General features: G+C 37.9%; 1 protein-coding gene across 1 annotated transcript in view; it reads right to left on the bottom strand.

Moving 5' to 3' along the window:
• LOC149183923 (Ribosomal protein S21 family protein) overlaps window positions 1-9482 on the bottom strand; it is a 90529-nt gene extending 81047 nt beyond the window's left edge. Inside the window, exon 1 of the mRNA XM_089417315.1 lies at window positions 8852-9482. Within this exon, the coding sequence (XP_089273441.1) occupies window positions 8852-9342 (491 nt within the window). The 5' untranslated portion in view covers window positions 9343-9482. The remainder of the gene's footprint in view (window positions 1-8851) is intronic.
• Window positions 9483-24767: the final 15285 nt, after the last annotated feature.

The raw sequence follows: 24767 nt of genomic DNA, 5'->3' as shown, positions 1-24767 counted from the left end.
GATGCATTTGATGGAGGCTCAACAATTCTACCTCTCATGTGGTCCAACACTTCCTGCTCTTCCAATGTCAGATCGAGGGAGATCTTCCATTTGTGATAGTCAGACTTCTCACGGAGCTTGTCTTCAGCGGGGAAGTGCGATGAGGACCCCATGAAGTCTTTGAGATTGCTTCAACAGCCTTTGGTGATAGCTCTTGCTCTTGCTCTTGCTTGGGCTTTGTCTTCACCTCAGCTCCGATACCATGTTAATTTATGGTATGTTCTATGCTTAGTGCAGTTTACTTCGATTTCTTCTTATTAGCCACTATTTAGCATTCACATAAACATAGAGTAAAATGTTGATAGAACATTAATAGATTGACAAAAAACAAGCTAAGACAAGAGACACAGGATGTGGCAACTAGCCAGGGACAAACCCCAATGTGGAGAAACCCTTTGATCAATTCTTCTTTAATCTTCAATAGTTCAGCAGAGAGAAATAGTACAATTCAGAAATCTGTAATTTTATGACAGCAGCAACAAACCCTAAATCAGCAAAGTCAAACTTAGTCAAACAACCCCAGATTGACCTCTAGTCAACCTTGAAGAACTCGGTCTTCAACAGCAAACTTCGGCAGCCTAAAACAGCCCTTGGTCAATGGGTCAAAACAGCAGTCAAAGATCAGCAGTCTAAGGTCAACCCTAACCAGGCAACGTTGGTCAACGCTTTGGTAAACGTTGGTCAACGCAACACCCAAAGAGCCTACGCAGGTTGGCCCTTGGTCAATACTTGGTCAACGCTTCACAAAATAGCCCTTCGCTTAGTCAACGCAACCCTAGAAAAGTCAACACTACCCAAAAAGTCAACGCTGCCCTAAATAGAAAATGTGTCCTTCTTGCACGTGTGAGAGAAGTTGCTCCTTTGCTGGCCCAATGAGATGAGGAGAGAGAAGATGAGTTGGGATGAGATGAGTTGATAATGACTCAACCTCACTTGTACTTATATGATGTGCTGGGCATGTGTGCCACACATTTAGCTATTGGCCAACCTTGACAATTTGTCAAGTAAATACAAATAAATTCATATCTCCATAAATACTTGTCGGAATCGGATGATCGTTAGATCAATCCTACACCTCTCAACAAGAGGAATCTAGGAAAAATATCAACTGCCATAAATAAAATGACACACATGGAGTTTGGTCCTAGTTGCCAATTTTAACATTGTCCTTCTTAAGTTTAGGACAATTCCTTTTGTAGTGTCCATATTCTTGACATCCAAAGCATTGGATTTTGGACATATCTCTACTGTTTGTTCTTCATGTACCAAATTTGCCAAATTTTCCTTTTTCTTGGCCATGTTGTAAATGCTTGCTCCTTTGATCCCACATCCTCTTTTGCTTTGAATCTAGTTTCCTCTATCTTGCATCGAGTACAACGGTTGTCATTTCTCTATCAGACATGACTTCTCCTAGCTCTTGAAGTTGATCCCTCATCTCAGAGATCTTCATGAAGTATGGAGCTATTCCTTCCTTTGATATCTTCATCTTATACAAATCGTTTCAAAGAGATATCACTTCTCCAGTGGTGCTTACTGAGAATCGCATTATTAGTTTGTGATAGATTTCTTTTGATATTTCAAGTTTGGAAACATAAGGAATGAGAGAGTCTTTGATGGATTCTATTAGAATCCTTTGAGCCCTTGTCTCATCCTTATTGTATTTGGCTAAGGCTTGAGTTTGTTCCTTAGCAAAGATAATGATATTCCCTTTGATGTGTTCTAGAAGTTCATTCTCCTTGAGAAGTAAATCAGTCCTCTTCTTCCATGCAAAGAAGTGAGTGGTCCCAACCGATTTACTGCTTTCCTTGCAAAAAGACATTGATGTATAATCAAAAGGGGACATATACTTATTTGTTAGAGTTTGAGATGTAGTGGACTTGCTTTCTTCGTGAAGACTTAATGGCTTGCCTTCCTTCGATCTTGATGTTCCTGAAGTTGCTTTCTTCAAATGGACTTGATTGATTGCTTGATGACTTGTGCTTGTAGAGCTTTTCCCTTTGAAGATGGTGTGGTTTGATGTAGGTCCCTCCTTGATTTTCTCTTCTTGTAGGTGCCTTTATACAAAAGGCTTCTCCTTTTGCTTTGTAGTCTTCTTGTAGTCCTTTCTTGTCCTTGATGAGATTGAGACTTCTTGGCTTGATGCTTCAACTTTTGTAGATGTCCTTTCTTGATGAGTGTTCTTGAGATGCCCTTTCCTTGATGTGTCACCTTAGCTCTGATACCATGTTGAAGAATCAAGGGCAATTGTGTATAGTAGGATTCTTCTAGACTTGATAACAATTTGTGAAGTACTTTTACAATTTATCTTAGCTTGATCTTCTTCTTATTATTAGTGTGTTTGTTTACTTCATCAAACTGCTACCAAAACATAAGAAACAAGAACACAAAATGTTGGCTCTCTGCCAGGGCCAAAACCTCTCTCTCTTAGAGAGGAAAACCCTTTGGTAAGTTTCTCTTATTGAAGCTTCTTATTGATCAATGCCAAACCCTAGACCCTTGACTAGAATGTCCTCCAAGCACAAGTCAAGTCCTTCCTCCTTTCTGCACTTTGTTCCCCGACACTTAGTCTTCCTTCTTCCGGCACATTGTTCCCCGGCACTTAGTCTTCCTTCTTCCGGCACTTTGCTCCCCGGCACTTCGTCCTCCTTCTTCGTTCTTTGACTAGAGATAGACCTTGCTTATGTGAGCTCTAGATGAGATGCTTCTCTTCTATACTTAGTGATGTCCTTTACTTGTGGAGACACCTTTCTCTTGATCAAACGAGATTCTTCTTGAGATGTATATGTAGACTTATGTAACTGTACAGTAGCCCTAGGATCTCGCATGTGTGGTAGGTATCCTTGTGAATTAGGGTCCTTTCACCTTCGCTTGAGAGAGAGTCTTCTTCGCTTGAGTAGGAGGCCTTGTAGGCCTGAGTTTCTAGCCCAAACAAAGATGAATGTGTGACTGTGATCTTGTTGCTGATATACCCGCAAACTGTCCTCCTTTTCTTCGCACATGTGACTATACTTTGCCCTAGAAACAGTCCCAAAACTTCGCTTTTCTTCCTTCTTTCTTCGCTGCACTTGGAGACCCCTTAAACTTCGTCCTTATTCGTTTTTCCTTGACTTCTCTTGCTCGCTAATTTCAGAGGTGAGTGATAGTCGTTATGAGGGAGTGGACAACCTCTATATATAGAGGATTGTCCCTCCTTTAGGCCGACTTGTTGACTGTAGGCCGACTTGGTGTTTCTTCATCATTTTTGCTGCTAGGAGGATGACGTTGCATGGAGAGGACTTGACTTTGCTTGGAGATATTTTCTTCGACTCTTATAGAAGTTTATACATAATGTAACATGCCCTTAAGGGTCTTCAATAAATACATTGACTCTTTTGACTTCCTAGAAGCACTTAAATATGTGCTTGACCTACTTCAATGAGCAAGAAACTCATTGATAAATATAACAAAAATAATATTTCTATTCTTGAATAAATACAAATATTAAAAGTACATTTATGAAGATCGAACCTAGTTACACTTTCTTCAACAATAAAAACATCCCATTGCTTTGTAAAGCCATTCAAGGCTATATGCACCAATTCAGATTCAAGGATTGTCTCCCCTATAGCTGCCATCTCATCTTGCACCTGCGTGAACCTGGTAAGGTAGGAAGCCATGTTCTCTCCCTTGGACATCGTTGGTGTTGTAGATCTTGTCCTTTAGCACCATCTTCCGGTTTTGGTTGTCACTCTGGTACAGTTTGGTGAGTGCATCCCACATCTCTTTTGTAGTCTTTTTCTCAGAAAGATGGGGAATCAGGTGATCTTTCACCCTGTTCAAGATGATCCTCTATGCCCTTGCTTCTTTCACCTCATGGAGATCTAGGGCAACAGGATCTAACACTGGCACAACCACTATGGAGTTAGCAAAGCTCCACAACTTGTTCTCCTTGAGAACAGTTGTGATCCAAACTTTCCACTGAAGATAGTTTGAGGCTCCTTCTAACTTGTCTTCATACCTGACATTGGTTGCCATGGTAAATCAAACCCTTGAATAATTGTTTGCTGAAAAGCCTAGAAAGATCATGAAACCCTTTGCGCTTGAACCTGTGCATCAACTTGAATTTTTTTCAGAGGCTAAGCTTTGATACCATGTTAGTTTTCTCTAAGCCCAACAAAATGATTAATGTGCTAGTAAATTTTTTATACCTAGAATTTTAATTTTACTTAAAAGTTAAAACCAAGAAAACTCATATCTAAAATCTATGCAAAATTAACACAGTTGAGCTTCTAACAAATTATGCACAGTAGAAATAAGAGATCCAAGAACATAATCTTTTACGCGACTTTACCCTAAAAAACCCCATTGTGGGGAAAAACTATCAAAGATGGATTTTATTAAGCTTCAGAGAAAATACTGAGGAAATAATTACAGCAGCAGATCGAGAGAATTGTACAGCCAATAATGGCCACATTAGTTGGCCCTCTCTCCTCTGCAATGGTACGACCTGAGGTAGGGCCTCTCCACAATAGAGTACGGCCCCTTCTTCTTCAGCAGATCTTGGCCCAAGGTTCAGCCTCTCCTCCAGCAAGAAACTCAACCCCAATACTTAGTCTTTCTCTCCTATAAACACGACCTAGGGTTTGTCCCCTCTCATTGCTTAGTATGGCAAGGCTATAACCCATCTTCCTCTTAGCAAGCCAGCCCCTTCTCTCAGTTGCTCGACCTTCCTTCTTCTCACCCAAATCAGCCCTCTTCTCTCTCACTCGATGTGATCTCTAATGTTTCCTTCACCCACTCATTCCAACAATTTATAATTTCTCTCATAACCCTATTTCCTCCTTGAGATCTTCAAAGAAAAGATCAAAGGCCAAAATTTGATCTTATCACTTTCTTTGATTTTGTCAAATGGAAATATTAATTTCCAAAGTTATAAACTTTAGAAATCTGAGTTACAAAACAAATAATACCTAATTCAAATAATTATCATGCTTTTCCTAAGTTTTGACTTCCGAAGAATTAAAAAATGCCAAAATAAGTAAATTTTCAAGATATTTTTGCATGCTTAGACACAAGTTCGATGCAAAGACACCTATCGAACTACAATTTTAACACTATTTGGGCATTGAAGTGACTCAAAATCCAAAGTATATATTCCTCTCCCAAAAGAAGTACACTGGAGAATTGTTGAACAAGTTTGGCATGGTTGAATGCAATCCTTTATCTACTCCAATAGAATAGAATCTAAAGCTCACATTAAAAGAGGGAAATGAATTTGAGGATGCAACCAAGTATAGACATCTTGTGGGAAGTCTTATCTACCTCACCACTACTAAACCAAATATTTCATTCATTGTCGAAATTCCTTTCAAATTCATGCAAAAGCCTTGTGAAGGACATTGGTCTGCTACAAAAAGATTTCTAAAGTACTTGAATCAAACTCAATACTTTGGACTCAAATATTCACAAGTGGATGATTTCTGCTCGATAGGATATTCTGATTCTAACTTTAACGGAGACACAAAAAATGAAGTATCTACTTCAGACTATCTTATGAATCTTGGATCAGTAGTTGTCTCCTGGAGGTCACACAAACAATGAATTTCAACAAATTCCATGATAGAGGCAGAATATGTGGTAACAACAAAGGAGATTGTGATCTCCTTGTAATTAAACAACATACATACAATAGATTTAATCTTTCCATTAGTTCTACTTATTCAACTGTCATTTTGTTTAGCATATGGAGTTCAAACTTGTGTATGATCCTAATTAGTGCCCCTTGTCTTTTAACATGGTATCAAAGCATGGGAAGTAAGGCTTTTTCCATTGCTTCATTTTTTTCTTATTGGTGATGAGGCAAGGCATCTTGTCTTGGTCGTTGCCGCTAACATGGTCAACAATGAAAGAATTGTTGCTACCATGCAGAGTCTGGGGATTCCTACTCCTGCCAAATGCGCTTGTCGTGATCTGTCACCAACTGAGATTTTTTATCGTGATGATATTCCTAGTTATTTGCTCGATATGGCAAATTGATCTTCCATCACTAATGGCAAATCCCTTTCTCCCTTGTCTTAGCCCTAGTTATCGTTGTTAAGTTCTAGTTGCTTATGTGGATGGAAAATTCCATGGTACTATGATCATCGCTCTAATGTGGCATCTGCAAAGTCTCTAGCTTTGGGTTGCCACCTGCTTTTTCACCAACCACAGTACCTATCAATGAGGATTCACCTGCATCACTTCCTATGGGGCCCCTATCGTATCTCCCAACAATGGTGACTCCCCTCCTCTAATCAGAACCTTCACTCGAATAGGACTCGACTTTCACTATTGTTGCCTATTGTTCTCTTACCCTCCATGAAAATTACAACCTTCAATTCCAACATGCAGCGTCTAAATTTGTGTTGCCTTTGTGGGGGAGTTGCATTCATCTTCAACTTGTTGCATTCATGGCTTTGCCCATGCTATATAACATGGCCCCTTCGTCCCATCATGGTTGTGCACCACTTGTGTGGTCTTTTACACCTTTAGCACTTTTTTTTGGTTTGTGGCTAGGCACATTACAATCTCTTTCCACTGCAAGGATTACTCCAAGCACTGTCTAGTAGTGATGTTGTGTCTTACAGTTCACCCTTGCTCAGAGCTAGGCATTGTTTGGATTGCTCATGAGTGTTTGCAACGATGAAATATGGACCTCCGATAATGGAGTGACAACTCAACTTTGCTTAGACTTGTGTGGCAGCTTGGAGTTCTTATGAGGATCTTTGATGGCATTGCTAGCTAGGGGTTGCTTGGCCCTCTTTAGAGTTTCATTGAAGTTGCACTGAAACGGATACGGGGTTTGAAACAGATATGACAAATTTTCAAAAAATCAGGATACGATACGGTAAGGAAACGACATGCATATATATATATATATATATATATATTTCATATTACCATCCATCTTTTAGAATCTAGAATCTATATCTAAAAATACATAAACATAGTCATGAATTCAACATAAACAAATTATTATCATCAATTCAACATAAACATTATCATCATCATTAGTGATTATTATAACATTCAATATATTATCATCATCATTAGTAATGTAATAAAAAATGCTACAATCTTTGGGCTTTTGGGTCTGATTCCTTCAAAGAGCTTGTCATGCATGGCTGATGATATCTATCTTCCTTGCATGGCAATTAAAAGGCCTATGGGATCATTGGGATATTCCATCAAGGCCTATTTGAACATTTCAATCTTCTCAACGTCAACTTGGTCTCTTGACCATATGTAGGCAAAAGATTGGCTAGAGAAGATTTGTTATATTGGAGGGATTTATGAAATCAAGGGCAAAACCAATGACAATTAACAAAAGCTTAACCAAACTGAAAATTAATCGCTCAAATAAATCTCTTTACGAAGACATTCATCAAACCATTTTGTTTGCATTTTTGAACATCTATCTTTTTCTTAGTAAGAATCATTGATAAATATATGGAGTGTCATTGTTTCTAAAGATTTAAAAGAGACGTTATGAGACTGTGTTTATAGTGAGTTTATTTGCAAATTAAATTTCTTCATTTTTATTGTTTATTTATGGCTATACAAATTTTCACGTTTTTTAACATTTTAAGGGTGGATTTCGATCACAATTTTCGTGGATACGTTTCCCGATTTCCGGAAACGGATCCAAAAAATTAAATCCCTTGGAAACGTATCCAATTCCAAATCTGAAGTTTCTGATTTTTTGAAACGACACAAAAACGCTTTTACAACATTTCGAACAAGAATTGTATCTGTTTCCGTATCGGAAACGGGGATCCACGTTTCTGGCAAATTCTTCGGGGGTTTCCAGTAACTTAGATTTCAATCATACTTCTTGTTTGGAGCTTTTAGCCTCCCACGGACCTCATTGCTCTTTTAATTTATGGTCTTTGCCCCTTTTGGACGCTTGTTTTGGTTCTAACCAACACCAACTTTTCTAGGGAATTCGTGTGATAGTTGTCAGCATATGCCATCCTTGTGCTTCTCCAACTAATTCTTGTCTGCTTTAGAAATCAACTGTTCGTTGACATCACTTGACCCTCTTCTTCAGAGTTTTGGTCATACTTTTTGATTGGAGCTTTCATCCTCCACGGGCCTCGTGTTCTAGCCTTTCAATGCAGCTTTGTGGGATCTTCTTTCGTTTCAGCTCGAAGGTGTTTCAACATTGATGTTACTTTCTTTTAGGAATCTTGTTCTAGTCATTTGCCAGCTTTCATCATTAAAACATTTTGTACTTGGGTAACTATCATGGCCTTGTAGCCTAAACCCATCTTTGAGATCTAACATCTTTTTCATACTTCCCTAAATTACACTCGGGGGTGTTGGTGTACACACACCATGTAGTCAAATTTACATAGGTCAGTGATCTAATAACTGTGCATAGTTGAATATTTGACTTATTACTGCTTGGTAAGTGAACTATCCAACCACCTATCTTCAATGCTGGGCTCCTCCAAGTGTCTTACATATGCAGTTAATCTCCTTGTAATTAAACAACATACATACAAGAGATTTAGTCCTTTTGTCAGTTCTACTTCTGTTGTCGCTGTTGTTCTGTTCTGTGTATAGAGTCCAAACTCGTTTATGGTCCTGGTTAGTGCTCCTTGTTTTTAAACAAAACAAGCGCCATTTCCACATTAAAAGAAAAGTGCATCCCCAGTAGCAAAATTTAAAAGCAATTATGTGATGATCTCTTCAGATCAATGATATCATATTTGCAAAGTAAAAATGAAATAAATATCTGAAAAAACTTCTAATTAATGAGAAGAAACAGGCTTTGGGTATATATACTAACCTGACTTTTCTAATGAGAATGGATTTAAGCTTCCTCGCAAGCTCTTGTGAGCGTTCTTTCCTCTCGCGCCTCTTTTTGGCCAAAATACGCTTCTCAGAGTCCTTGAGGTGGTAACGCGGAACATTTCTTATCAATCTCTCCATCCCACTGCTGATCATCTTCCTTTGCAGTACCAGCAACGCCCGTTCAAGGTTCCCATTCAGCACTTTCACGCGGATTCCCCTGGTCTGCTGCCCGTACTTTGCAATGGCGGGAGGGTTAAGTTTTTGAAGCCCTGTGGTGCCAAATGTAGGCGATTGGAGGCCGAAATGCAAGAAGCTTCTGGTGGCTCCCAAACCTCTGGAGAGTGCAGCATTTTCTGTGAGGTTTTTGTTCAAAACGCTGAGCCTTGGAAACTGAGTAGAATTGTGTATGGATTTGATCTGCGTAACAGAAGCAACCGCTCTTAAACCCCTGTAAAACCCTCCCACATGTCTACAAACCCTCTCCATTTTTCCAACCCAGTATGAAAAACGAATTTATGAGATCGACAACAAAATTAATAGATTTGGACAAAAATGGAAAGGAATTTGAATTTTATCGAAGGAACTAACAAAATTCACGAGGCCAATTGATGTACTTGAATTTTTATGAAAGTCGTCGTGAATTGATAGTGAATTGATAATGAGTAAACAGGATTTGTTTTTAGGAAAAAACAAAAAAGGAGAAAGTTAAAATGATTTTTAATAAAATTTTGTTAACAATATTATTAAAATTTTATATATTTAATTGATAGGAATTTTGTAATTAATCAGTGTAGATCTATTTTAATTTGGATTTACTAAGTTTTGACAGAAATCAAATCTTTTTCACTCGTAAAGAGTTCTTTCTAGGGGCTTGGTAGATTAGGAGTTAAAATGGATCACGTTGGCTTAATTTGTCCCTTAAAATACGCTATATTTCCATGAATAACATGAGTCATTTTAATTTTTGTTTTTATTTTATTTTTATAGGAATAATTTTTATATTTTTATTTATTTTGAACTAGGTAAAATGTTTACATTACATTATTTAATTTTATTTCTATTTCTATGTAATTTGACTTAGTCAAAATGTTAAACATTATATTATAACAACTCTTTCTTTTCTTTTCTTTTTTTTAACTAGGTCAGTTATGTTATATTGATTCTAAAAAAGAAGGCATAAGCCTTGATACATGGATTTTTTTCTTGGAGATCTGATATGATCTCTAAGGGAGTTGTTTTCCTTCTTTTACATACAACCGATGGTTGCTTGATTTGCCTACCTCATTGGTCTTATAAACCCTTAAAAATTGATTCGGGATCAGAAACAAAAATTTACATTTCATAGTTGATGATTGAAGTCCATAGATTTAGATCAAAACTTGCTGGAGGGAAATGTCTTGATGATGAATTTCATTGCTTGTTGAAGCTTCTTGCTTAGTAATCGCCATGCTTTCCTTCTGTTGTGAAATACTTTTTTGTTCATTTGAAATTGCTCCCTATTTGATCTTTTACCCTTCGACAATTCGAGTTGATCTTTGGATAATTTTGTTTCCATAGATTGAAGCAAACCAGACCAGAGAAGAGACAACGCCAGAGCAAAGACAATTGCCCGTGCCTACGTTTTTGTGGAAATGAGAAAAAGGGAAAACAGAGGAAGGCGCAGAAAAATAAATGAAAAGGCACAGAGAGATCGTCTTTAGAAAGGGAGGATTGACAACATATAATTGGATCAAAGAGATATTATTTAGATAGGGAAAACAGAGGGGGGCAGGGAGAAGCACTAAGGGACACATAGGGGATCGAAAGGAGGGACACAGCTCGTCGAAGAGAAAGGCACTACCAAAGAAGGAAGGTTTGGGGAGAGCCATAGGAGTCCAGTTATATCAGCTACTAATGAAGTTTAATGAAACATATAGAAGGAAAGGGGAGGACGAGGGAAGAGGCATAAAGCATTGGAAGAAAATGATTTGGAAAAGGAGAGGGTCAAGATTCAGGGGATGTGTCTGACTGAGAAATTTTTGTTGATCCTTGATCCTCCTTGTTGTCTGAGACAAGCATTATTTTCCATCTCATCATCTCGACCATTGTTCGCCCTTAAAACATGATAATAAAAGATTTCACTTAAATTCCTTGTATGATTTTGAATTTTGGAGATAATCTATCTGAGGCCCACATTGGAGGGGATCGTCTTTTAATCATTTTTTGAATAAGGATTGTTGAATCTCCAATTATCATTGGAATTGTGATTTTGGATTCCCTTAGAATTTGAACTCCTAGAAGAAGGCCATAAGCCTCGACGCAGTTGTTTGATGCTTGGCCCAAACCCCACTCAAAGGAAGAAATTGCAATTCTGCTGCAATCAATGATGATACCCTTGGCACTTGCACGACCAGGATTGGATTTTGAGGCCCCATCAAAGAACAAACATGTCCTCGAATGGGAGTAAATCCAGTCTTTGAATTCCTGATTTTTGAAGCGGATCTTCCATCTGACATGATTGGTATTTGTTTTTTGTATATGGGGGTAGAGAGGAATTTTGTCCATTACGAAGCCCAGCCACTGTTTCTCTTCAATTTGCAACGATTTTAGATCTAGCTTGTTGTTACCTTTTGAAAGGATAGATTCAGTCATCAAACTCCAGGTTTTAGCCATTATCTTCCTGTTGTTGGGATTTCCATTTTGAAAGATTAGTTTGTTCCTTGCCAACCATAATTGCCAACATAAAAATGTTGGAAGCTTTGTCCATAGGTGCTTCAGCAAGCCTTTTTTTTTAAGTATGATGATAGTGGGATTTCCTATTGATGATAAATTATGAAATGTTGTGGTTGGGATTTATGTGAGTGATAAGAGTATTGGTCATCTTACTCTTGTAATTTCTTGAGAAAGAGAAAAATAGGAAGATATGATTGATTGTTTCTTCAGCCTAAGAGAAAAAAGGGCAAATAGAGGGTCCCTGAATGCCTCTTCTTCTGAGGTTTTCCGCAGTGAAGATCTTACCTTTCAATATTGTCCATGTGAATATTTTATTTTTTGGAAGAGATTCAGCTTTCCAAACCAATCTCCAGAGGGGTCAGGTGGGAGATTGTTGATTATCTTCTTGCATCTTGGTGTATCCAGTTTTCATTGTATATTCTCTTCCTAATGGATTCCATTTGAAGCCATCTTTCTGTTCAAAACTTATAGGAGTTTATCCTTTAAGTAAGCTCAACAAAAGATATTTTTTTATGAAGAAGGTTGAGGGGGACAACAGGGATCTTCCAGCCTTCCCAAGATTTGTCTTGTCAATTCCATGGAGAAGTTTGATCCAAAGTTGTGATGCCCAAATTTTTAAGCCACCAAGTAATGTTGTTGAATTTTGGGAAGGAATAGAGAGATGGATTGCCCATTGTATTGTCTTTCCAGATATTAATATCTTGACCTCCTCTAGGGACTCTAGGTGATTATCTCTGATTAAGGAGAGAGATTTTTGTAGAGTTTCCAAATATGAGAGCAAGGTATGTTGGGGATTTGAACAATGAGGAGATGGTGACAAGAAGCATTAATGTATTTTTTATTTCTTAACCTGCTTCCACCAAGAGGCTTCGCGAGAGAGAAGCCTCCATATGATTTTGGCTCCTAAAGCAAGATTCATAAGGTCGATATGCCTTATTACTATTCCTCCCTTTTCATAGGCTAATGTGACTTGATTCAAGTTTGTGAGACGAAATTTTTTTGTCTCATTTTTCCCTCCCTGCCAAAGGAAATTTCTAATTATTATCTCACTTTGTTTTTGAACCCTTGTTGGAGCTTGGAGAATAGCAAATTGATATAATGGGAGAGCAGAAAGAATAGACTTGCAAGATGGAATCCCAACTAAGTTAAGCCATTGCATGCCCCATTGCTTTATTTTTCTCTTCATTTTGTCTAATGCATCTTCCCAAATCTCAGCTTTCAATGAACCATTTGAGATTGGCATTCCCAAATATTTAAAGTGTTTCCAATTCAGCTTGAGAGGAATACCAAAAATTTGTGAGATACTCTGAAGGACCCCAATGGGGGCATTCCAGCTGTAGATACAACTCTTGAGCTTGTTGATGGAGCCTCCTGACAGCTCCATAAATTGATCTAATTTCTTTTTTTAAATCTTCTAGCTACAATGCAAGATGCTCCTCTCATGAGAAGTGTATCGTCAACAAACTATGAATGGTTCATATTTTTTGTTCCTCTGTTGAAATGAATCCTTGTTATAAGACCATTTTGTCAACAATTTTCTAAACTTCTGCTAAAATACTCTGCCATCAGAATGAATAGAAAAGGAGAGATTAGGCAACCTTTCCTGAGCCCTCTGGTGCTTTGAAAAAAATTCCCAAGTCTCTCATTGATTAGAGGCACAATCCAAGGTCTGTGGGTGCAAAATTTTATAATATCGATGAATTCTTTTGCAAATCTGAATTTGTGGAGGACAACCAGAAGGAAAGAGTATCTGACATTGTCAAAGGTATTGGCCATGTCTAATTTCAGAGTAAATCCTCGCTCTTTTATGGTTTGGCTTGAATGGATGGCCTCTTGGACAAGGAGGATTTTGTCAACGATTTGTTTATTGGGAACAAAACCACCCTAACTTTCAAAAATCAGCTGAGGAAGGAGTTTGAGGTGGTTAGCCATTATTTTGGTGATTATTTTGTAAGATGAGTTGTATAGAGATATGGGCCTAAAAAAATAAAAGGAGGCAGGTCTTGAGTCTTTGGTAATAAGAGCAAGATAAGTTGAATTGGTGTTTCCTCCCACCTTTTTTTTTCCTTTGAACCCAATGAATCATTTTTAGAAGGTATTTCTTAATGAGATCCCAAAAATATCGATAGAAAGAGATGGAGAAGCCATCTGACCCGGGTTCTTTGTCTAGATCCGGGCTCCAAATTGCTCGGATTAGTTCCTCTTCCTTAAATGATTTTGTAAGGGTTGTGTTTGCACTTTCAGTCACTAGTTTTGGAATGTGCCTTAGAAAGCTTTCGTAACTGTCAGGTTCTTCCTCCGTGGATTGGAGTCTTTTGAAGTGTTGAAAGGCCTCTTCCTTGATTTCTTCTTGATCTTTAACTTTTGTATTTCCATCCACTTTTATTGTGTCAATATGGTTCCTTGTTCTTCTTGCTTTTGTCTAATTGTGGAAGAAGACCGTATTCTTATCACCTGCCTTAATCCACAGGCTTCTTGACTTTATGCTCCAACTTTCCTCTTCTCTCCGATTGGATTGGTAAATTTCCCAATAGAGCTCATTTTCCTTGGTTTGTATTTCTCTTGTTTCTTCTCCATTGTCCATGATTTTTTGAATTTTCCCCAACTCAGGTTACAATTCCTTTTTCTTTCGCATGGGCTTTGTATAGTGGTTTCTAGCCTAGGTTTTGAGAGCTGATCTTTTTAATTTCAACTTGGATTCCCAAACATACAAGGGAGATCCACTGATGCAAGTTTTCCAGGTAGATTCCACCGATTTCGTGGATTCTTCAAAAGTGTACTACAAGGGATTATATCAGAAAAGGAGAGGCCCCATGATATAGGGAGAGCCAAAAGAAATGGAAATGAGATTGTGATCAAATGCAATGGATGAGAGAATTTTTGAGGAGATAGGGACAGAGTCTGGGATGAGGTTGAGATTGGTAAGAAAATTTTCCAACCATTCCTTGATATATATGGACCCAATTCTGCGGTTGCTAAAAGTGAAAATTCTGTTTTTAGGAAAAAAATCCATCAAATCTTGGTTCTCAATTATATTTTCAAGCCTTTCTCTACTTGGATCGACTGAGAAGGAACCGCCTCGTTTTTCCTTTGCATTTAGGATCACATTGAGATCCCATACGACTATTATATTTCGATTCTCTTCTGTTGCGAGATGTTCTTCCAGAGATTGCCAGCAAGCCTCCTTGTCTCTATAGTGAGTGGGAGCATAGATGTTGTAGATTACATAATCTTCTTAGTGGTTTTATTTCTATTTTTGTTCTAATCCAATGTTGTTCCTTTTTGAGTTGCAGAAAGCCCAATGGATTTGATTCCACATAGTTCTTATTCCACCCAATGAACCTCTAGAGCTTATTGTTATTCCTTCAAAGTTTTTATTTTTTTGAATGATTAAATTCATTTCTTCTTCATGTAGTTTGGTCTCCTGAAGTAGTAAAAAGTCAGGGTATTCAATCTTCATTATGTCCTTCATTGCATTGATTTTGGAAAAGTGACCGAGCCCTCTACTATTCCAAGAGACCAACTTCATTATTTGTTTTGTGATGGGTAGGATGGTCCCTTACCTCTCATTGCTTGTTCTTGGTTGTCTTTCATTCTTGTTCCTCTGTCTATATATGTTTCCATATTTTGTTGTGTCACCAATGCCATGTCCTTTTGGGCAGCTTCATCCTGAATCTCCTTGTTTGTTTTTCTTCCTGGTTTTTTGGGGTTCTTGAGGGCTACTGGAGTTTCTTTTGCTTTATTTCTAGCGAGGATTCTACCAATGGAAGGAGCAAGGGGAGAAGGGGGCAAGGGGAAGAAGGAAAGGGGGGAGGGGTGGAATGGAGAGGGGGTTCAGGGGGTGGAAGAAGGGGAGGAGAGGGGGATGAAGGAGAGGGAATCTCCCCATCCCCAACATAGTTTAAAGTAGAGAAAGGGTTGGAGGAGGAGGGGAAAGGAGTATCAGAGGAAAGAGAGAGGTTGGGGGGGGGAGAGCTTTAGGAGGAGAAGGGTCGGGAATATAATATGATATATTCTTTGATGATTTTTTTCTTTTTCTTTTTTCGTTTGGTTGTTTCCCATTATGGTTCTTGAGCTTCTGTATATTCTTCAACCATTTTTTTAGGAATCTATTTGCAAAATTACCATATTCATGACATACATTGCATTTGAAAGGGAATTATTCATATTCCAGTTGTTGAATGTGTGTCCAGTTGTCGACTTTTAACTTCACTGCTTCAATTAATCCCTTTCCCAAGTTGACTTTAATGGAGATTCTTACACAAGCGTGTAGGTTTTCCCTTGGCTTACTTCTGTCTATGTATTTCCCAAAGGTGTTGCCTATAACCTTTACTAATTCGCATCCCCAAAAATGACAGGGAATATGGGGAAGGCGAACCCAAAATGGAACTGCAATAGATACATCGAGCTTAGGGTCGAAGTCAGGGGTCCATTTTTCAGGTATAGAAGCCTTGTATCCATGAAGTATGGCTCATTTCTAGAAATCAGGTCTCGTTCTTCTTTAGATTCAAAGTAAAATGTGAAGAATCTCGTGCCACAAAAATGAATGGAGATTCGCCCTTGGGTCTTATCCACCCAACTTCTGTTAACCCATTTTTTCACTGCCTTTTAGGATGGTCATATGGCAGTGAACTGACCAACTAGTCCGCACTCAGCCAAGGAGAGAGCAGCTTTGCGAGGAAGGGTAGGAGGCATCTCTATTTCACGGATTTCATTGAGCTTCTTCACAAACTTTGAAATAGAAGGGCAAAAACGAGGAGGCCCCAGTGAAGATATGAGGGAGGAGAATGCAGAAGTCAAAGGATCAGCTAACGTCGAGGGAATAAATCCAGGAGGATCTGAGAGATGGAGGCACATCCCCTCTGGAGCATATTTTGGAGGGTCCATCAGGCTAAACAACAAAAGGAGTTGCGCTCAACGAAGGCGCATGAGAAAAAATTCAAAAAACGAGAGCGCGGTTTTTTTGTAGGAAATTGTGTATATATTATATAACATCTCTTTCATACTGGTTAATATTTTTTATTTTATTTTATTTTATTTTTAGTTTTGTGTAATTTGATCGAGCCAAAATGTTGTAATGATAATTATAATTATTGATTTTTTACTTTATTTTATTTTACTTTTTAAATCAATTTAAATTTTGTTTATTTACGAGCATTCCAACATCTCCCCTATACATGTTTGCTTTTAGATTTAATTTAGAAGATGTAACAACCCTGGTGAAAATTCCATGTAAAAATATATATAAGGCCATGGTGATGGGACATGTATTCCAAGCTGAATGGTGGGGGAAACATCCTAGTGGGTGTTGATTCGATTTATTATGGCTAAGGAAATTGGTAAAGGCTTTGGAAAGGCATGATGCATTAATTGGCATTGTTTTATGAAAATAATCGAAATTAAGAGAAAAGGAAGGTGAAAGGTCACAAGTTGCATATGAGGAGGAAATTGAAAGAAAATAATGGAAAATGAAGAAAATAGAAGCCTCATTGATAAGAAGGCTTATGAGGACCAGTTGGTAAGCTTTTGACAAGTTTTGGTAGAGCTCTCTTCTATTCTACTCTCTCTCTCATACTCTTGGATACTTAGAGTTTTCTTGGAGCACTCTTTGAGGGTGTGGCATACTTGGATTCTTGGAGCAAGAAGGCAAAGGAAGAGTAAGAAAGCGCAAGAAGGCATCGAGATCAGCAACTACATAAGATTTGCTTGCAGGTACCAAGTTGCATGTATGCTTCCTTCACTAGTTTTGGCATGCATGGCATATGCATGTGGATTCTTGGTCATGATATGTCATTGACATGGAGGATTACCTGGATTGACAATGGATTACCTAGCCTTGCCATTTCCTGGATAGCCATGGTGATTGTGGGTTTACTTTCATTGTTTGTTTTTGGTTGGTTCTCATATTTCCTTAGCTTGGCTTGAGTTATCAGTTCCTAGAAGCCCTAGTTGCACAAATGCTCTGAAAGCCCTGTAACAACTTGGGTTGAGTTACTAGTCCTGGAAGCCTTAGTTGGACAAACGCTCTGGAAGCCCTTGGTGGGTTGAGTTAATAGTCCTGGAAGCCTTGGTTGGACAAACACTATGGAAGCCCGATGACAATTGTGGGTTGAGTTGGTAGTCCTGGAAGCCTTGGTTGGAAGAAACGCTCTAGAGCCTGGGAAGGCTTGGATAGAGATTGATCTAATGATGATTTTGTGATGTCCGACCGTGAGGTGGAATCATTGTGTGATGGGTTGAGGTGGATGGCCTCTGGAAGCCCTCGTACACAAGCAGTGATATCATTATTTTAATTATATAATAAAATAGATTTTGATTTACAATTATCATTTATATTTTGTATATGTTTCGCATGATTATATATAGAGATACTCTTATTTTCTTCTATTATATAAATTTGTATTCAAATTGTTTGTTGATGTTATATATATATATATATATATATATATAATTTAAATCGAAATGGCAATATATTTTTTAAATTTTATTTGAGTTGACTTTATTATTTTTGTTGTTATTATTATTTTAAATCTAATGATGTAACCTAAACATCTCCCCTATACTTGGTTGTAAAAAAACTTCACAAAAACCAAATTATATTTTTTAACTATCTATTGTAAACCCACCTTGCATATATAGATATTTTCAAGTTGATTATATAATATTTGTAATCACCTATGATGTTTACCAATTATTTTCCCGTCCTAAATTTATTTTAAGGTTAACTAATACACATATTATAGCATTTATCTTTTTATATATGTTAAATTTAAACATGTGAGATTTTTTTAAACATAATTATAATGATATTACTCATTAAAAGTTAATATATTACTTTCGAGAATTAATTTTGGACATGAAAAAATTTTGAATGTTGGAACACTCATGTGCACTCTCAAGTTAGCAGGAAGACTATATAGAGCTCCAAGCCCATACAATAGGACTTGAAAAATAGGATAAAATCCTCCTTACTCTTTATTCATGGTTAGCAAAGAAGCATGGTGGTGTTTTGCCCCCAACTACATTAGTTGGCTCATAGGACCACCTTGTTGATCTATTAGTAGATGAGTTAGACAAGTTAGATCCTCTAGGTTCCTAATTACAGTGTTTAAGCTCCTGGGCCTTCAAGCATGAATAGTCACTTTTTTTTTATTTCTCTAAGTTTGATAACATAGTAATTCTAAAAGTTTATGTAAATTCATGTTTCCATTTTGACTTTGTTGTTCTCAATTTTTTGTATAAGACAAGACATGTCAAGGATAGACTATTATCAAAATGGTTTCCCTCATTGCGTGCTTATAGTTTACTAAGGTTTTTAGTCACTACTTTCTTAAACTTGAAGCTCAAAGTTACTAGATTCAGAACACAAAGTTATCTTTATAATTATTATATGTTGTATGTAAATGTTTGATATTTTTATAATAGAATAGATAGGTACCACCCCCCCTCTAAAAAAAGAAAACGAGTTAAAAAAAGAAAAAACAATTATTCTTTTCCACTATCTTAACTAAACTTTATTGATAAATATTTAAGAATAATGTTGCAAAGTTTATTCCCGGATGCGGGTGGTTATTAGATACAGAGGGTTTGTGGCTCGTCAGAAGGGCATGTGTCCACCCGGACGAGCCACGTACACCAGGAGGACTCGCACTAGTTGTCACAGCACGCAGCATTTAAGAATGAAGGTTATGGCTCATGGCAGAAGCGTCCCTTCGGCATTAACTGCACATCTTGGTAACGGGAACATGGCGCTTCAAAGCCACAGGTTCTCGGACATTCTCCCGCAATTCGCGTTTGCTCATGCTCTGGTCCTGAGGGAGGTGGCGGTGGCTCACTGTATTGGCTCCTGTTCGGGTTCTGAGAGCGACTGTGGAGGTTCAGAGGCCTTCAATTCGAGCAATTCGAGGGTTTACCCGCAGTCTGGTATAGAGATTGGGAGCTTGGCGGTGGTGCATACCTGCTACCCGCAGGCTGGTATAAGGATTGGGAGTCTGGTTCTGAGGGAAGCTACGCGTGAGCATACCTGCTACCCGCCCAATTCAAGTATGCAGCGCGAACGCCAACGAGGAATCAGTAGGCGTGGAAGTTATAGTGGCAGGGCCTCGTCTCAGTGGCATGCCCCCTCTCCCTCCTCCTCAATTGAGGTTTCTTCTGAGCGCAGACGAACCAGGGGAAGGCCTGCGGGCAGAGGAAGAGCGGCGGAATTCCAAGAAAGGATGGAATATGGGCACTCTGAGCACCCAATGGTAAGATACCGCATTCCCTGTACTTTGTCTAATTCCACTTTCTTTGTAACGGTTTCGGTGGAGCACTGCAACAATCCTTGGGGTCAAGATGAGGCTCATCGTGCCAGCCCTCCGCGGGTTCCTGGGTTGGCACCCACAGTTGATATGCAACTTCCCGCCATTGACATACAAGCCCTGTTCAAGACAGCTTCTCCCCAGATCCTGGAGCAGGCCCAAGTGAACCTGTGCAGCGCAATGTTCCCACCGAACAGAACATCCACCAGCCTCCCCGTTGCAAGATGGAGGACGACCCGCGCACCACTGATGAGGAATAGTACGCCCAGCACTTCGCTTCAGGTTTCTAAGCAAGGATTTTTTGCATTGCCTGCTCTCACCGCTATCTTATATGTGTCTGTACTATGTCATTTTGTAACTCTGCTCTTCTCTGTTACAGTGTCGGCTATCTATAGTTGTTTCAGACTCCATGTGTCTCAGTCTCAGCTAAATATGTATGTCGGTCACATGAATGTCGATCTGGTTCATGTTTCAGTCTTTTGTAATCCTGGAAATGAATATTCCTGAGTCTACTGTCAGTCCTACGACAGGAATTACAGGGCCTCGGCTCTGTTGTAACACTGCTGATGTAATTTTGCTTTTGCTGTAATATAATAGCTCAGTCTTATTTAGAAAAAAAAAAATGTTGCAAAGTTTATATGTTATTTCTAATGTCAATATCATTTCAAGCATGCTATTATTATTATTATCTATGTAAAAAAACACCTCACCCTCCAGCCTGTAGGAAACAGTAAGATATTCCATATTGCTCGAGGTCATACAACAACAAGGCTCAAAGTCATGAGCTCAACATTTCACTTCTAGATATTGAGCCTAAGTGAAAATAATAACATTCATTCCTCCAAATCACCCAATTTAAACCCACTAACAAGACTTGAAGTCGTTACAAGGATATATTAATTATGAGATCAAACATGTCACATGTGAGAATTGAACCCGAGTGGGTAAAATAACATCATTTCCCCCAACCATCTGAGTTACATCCAATTGACAAAGTTATTATGTTATCATATATATAATAATAATTTAAAATATTTGGGTGAAATATTTTATTTTAACTTTTTATCATTATTGGCTATTAGTTTTTAGATAAGAGGCTAAATTGTAGCCAAGGGTGGTCTTTAATCACGTATGAGAAATTTGCAAAGCTCCTTGTTCACCAAAGTCACTTTGTCTCCTCGTGTAAGCAGCCTGCCAGAGTCCTCCTTGTGGAATTCCCGATCAACATTCCCTCCTCCTCCTCCCCTGCTCCACCCCCCTCCCATTCTCCATTGTTCGACTCCTCCTCCCCGCCCATTCCTTGCACCCCTGTGGCCCACCCCCCTCCATCCCACGTTATCGTGTCCTTGACGGTTGATTTGCCCTCGTCTCCTCCTTATCCCCATCCCAATGGCTGCTACATTCTAGAGAGCTCCAACAAATACTGGCATTATGAAGGCTCAAGGCAGTGCTTAGGTGCAATGTGGTACCAGTGTGGCAACAATACAATTTAATGTGGTGTAATTTAGCTACTTGGCGACATGATGACTTTCAAGTCCTTTTTTCCACTCCAATCCCGCCTCTCAACAGGCCACCTCAATTTTATTCTCTTTGAACGCTGCCAGTTCAGTGTCCTAAAGCCCTGTGGCTCGATATGCATCAATTTTGGCTCTTCATGCAACAATTATGTAATACTAGTTCTTAGAAGCATGATTTTTGTTAATTGTCATCTGGTTATGCAAACTATAAGACTGTGGGGCTATGGTTTCTCCTTCTTGGGGCAGAGCCCTTCAGCTTGTCATCTCTGGTTTCCTCCTTTAGAGGCAGAGAATGCACTCTTGGATGTAAATGTTTGTAACTCCCCGCTCGTTAATTTAATGTAGATATATTTGCTTACAAAAAAAAAAGCATATGATAAATTAAGGTTAGATTTATTTTTTAAATCATAAAAGGATTTTATAGTGGTTTTAAGGTTAAATGTTATTAAAAAACACATGATTTTGTGAGGAGTAGCATCATCGATGATTACAAGGGACATTGGCCCTCTTACAAATGTCGTTTAGGCTAAAACCACCTTTTGCTTTTGCAGTGAGAATTAAAATTGCTTGTGGTTGGTTATGAACTTATTTTCCTCAGATGTAAAGAAACTCATTGACAACTCAAGAGGCAACAACATTTGGTAAAAGTGAAATTCCACCCTCTTAGGACCATCATCTTGTTATTTTAAATAACATGACTTTTTTTCAACAATAATAATAACTCAATCCACATCACATACAAAACCCATAATAATTAATATTATTATCAATTAACAATTAAGTTATATATATATATATATATATATATCTACATTAATTAAATTTAAAAAAACATTATTTTTTAAAATATTATAAAAATATGAAATGTACAAGTTTTACAACTTCATGATTAAAGATTTCTTATGAAGAGGACAACATGTTAATCTAATAAATGTGATAAACAAACAAAATTATCTTGTAATTTTGAAAACATTATTAATCACAATGAAATGTCAAAGTTCTACATAATCAAAATCAAGTTTCAAAGGTGGTAAAGAAGAGGATGGTATGCAAATCTAGCTTTTAGTGAGCAACCATTTTAGTGAAGAGCTAAATTATCATTCATAGCTTGTGAATGTGATTTGGATATTTATTTATTTATTTTTAAATAATAAATTATTATTGTAAATTGATTTTTTTTTTTTGAAACAAACCAGGTAGGATTTTTTCTTCTACTTTAATATGGTTTGAAGGCCAAAACCTTTTACACCTGCTACAAGATCTTCATCGACTGAGTTCAAGAAAGTCCAAAAATGAATTGAGCTTCTAATTCTCTATCTACATACCACTGCTCTAATCTGGCATTTCTTGTATATCCCCCAAAAACTCTTCAAACAACTGCATAATTGCACAGCATGGATTAAAACTAAAAAAAGTAACTAGCCTTCATTATTTGACCAAGGAACATGATTGACTTCAATTCCGTCATTTTCAAGCCTTGGTCATAAAGGAGTAGAAGCAAGTTCCACATTTGCGTGCTCAATTTGCTATTCTAGAGTCTCGCCCTATTATGCCTAAATCTCCAAAAGCATTTCCTCATTTGCACCAATTATTGTTACATCAAACAAAGGTGTTGTTTTATTAAGCTTGAGGTTTAGAAGATCATAAGGCACTTGCAAGTTGTCCATCTTGGTCTACAACAAACCAATTTTCTTATTTAAGAGGGGGAATTGAGCTTGAACTTCTGTCTTCCCCATTTCCCCTTGCTTGGTTAATAAGGTCAATATGTATTCCGTATTTGCCATCAAGTAATCTAATTGACGATTGAATTCATCTTTCTCTACACTAGACGTTCGCTCCATTTGAATACCAACACAACAAACCTCCCTCCCTTCAAGGATTTTGAATAACCAAACTCTAATTCTTGGAGAAACAATGTTGTGCAAGCTCTCCTTATAACCATATGTACCTGCCCCCACCAAACCATCGCTTCTCTCACTATGATCCATATAACAATCATCACTATTTATTGTAAATTAATTATAATAGAAAAATAATAAATGATTTATAATAATAATACATTTTATTTTTATAAGGGGTGGCAAGAGTTTGGGGGGGGGGGAGAGTTTATAGCTACGAGAATGACAAATTATTCAGGTACACATGCGGACTTGGTCACATGACAAACAGCCAAACAAAGATTCACGACCTTTATTAAGGTATCTTGATAGCCAAATAAAGTGGGTGCAAGATCTCACAGTCTTGGGAGATTCCCTCCTCATTTTGCAACATTTAGTCAAAGACACAATGTTGAAGGAGAAATCTCTAGAGAATATTATGAAAAGAGTATGGAAAATGAAAAAATCCATTCAATTGATAACATTTGTTCATATCTTACGAGATCATAATAAAGAAGCTGACAAACTTACTAATGATGGCTATAAATTGAAAGTAGGAGGCTTATATATCAATGGCCAACTTAGGCCATCAATTATTCCTTAATGAAGGTTAAAAAATATTTAGCCCATAGAAGATCATTGCAAAAGGGGAAGGGGGGGGGGGGGAGGTGCTTAATGGCCTTGTGGAATTTTGCAGTGATCCCATTCATGCAAGGCACAAACGCTTAAATCAATCCAACATACCATCTCAATTAGGGTGTAAATTTATACGAGAATAGAGCAATCAATCCTAAGTCTACGATGATGGTATGTGGTATTGGGGATACAGGGGAAGGTAATAATAAAGTTTGATGGTATCTTTCACCAACAAGGATGTGGAATTTCTCTATGGTATCTATCCATCATTCGAAAGTCGCCACCCTTATGCTTCTCTCATGTATTGAAACTAAGGGGTGAGTTTAGAAACAGAGCAAGGTCTATGAAACTTTTGAAAGAAGCCAAAGCTTTCTAGAGCAAGCAACATGCTTTCCCCTTCAAACCTGGGCAACTATTCGCATAGAATTTCATTCCTCTATCTTCAACTTTCATGTATGTTCACGTCTCATAGGTTAACTCTAACTTGCTCATTTTGGATAATAAAATAATTTGTATTCAACATGAAGTGTTGATGAAGTCTCTTTGCATAGAACTCATGTGTAGTCATTATAATCTGAGTAAGTGATGCATGTATAATGGATGGGAACAAGATGGTGTTGGTATTAAGAATGTCAATTTTTCATTGGTCTGCCTTCAAGCTCACATATCCTGGTTGGTTCTGAAAACTATCATCATAATTCAACAGGGTTCAAATGTTAATTTCTGCAATTTGCTTATCACAAAGGAGACAAACCCTGTGGATATTGAATTTGACAGCTTCTTAAATAGAGCAATTGCTATGGGTTTTAAAACTTGGGTGTTTCAACCCTGTAGAAAAAATTTATTTAAGCCTCTTGACCCTAATGGAG

This window comes from Pinus tabuliformis, chromosome 3_2, assembly GCF_031772625.1.
Source record: "Pinus tabuliformis cultivar Carrire ecotype Pingquan chromosome 3_2, CPIR1, whole genome shotgun sequence".
Lineage (NCBI taxonomy): Eukaryota > Viridiplantae > Streptophyta > Pinopsida > Pinales > Pinaceae > Pinus > Pinus tabuliformis.
The sequence above is the reverse complement of the archived record's forward strand: the minus strand, read 5'-3'. Positions and strand labels throughout refer to the sequence as shown.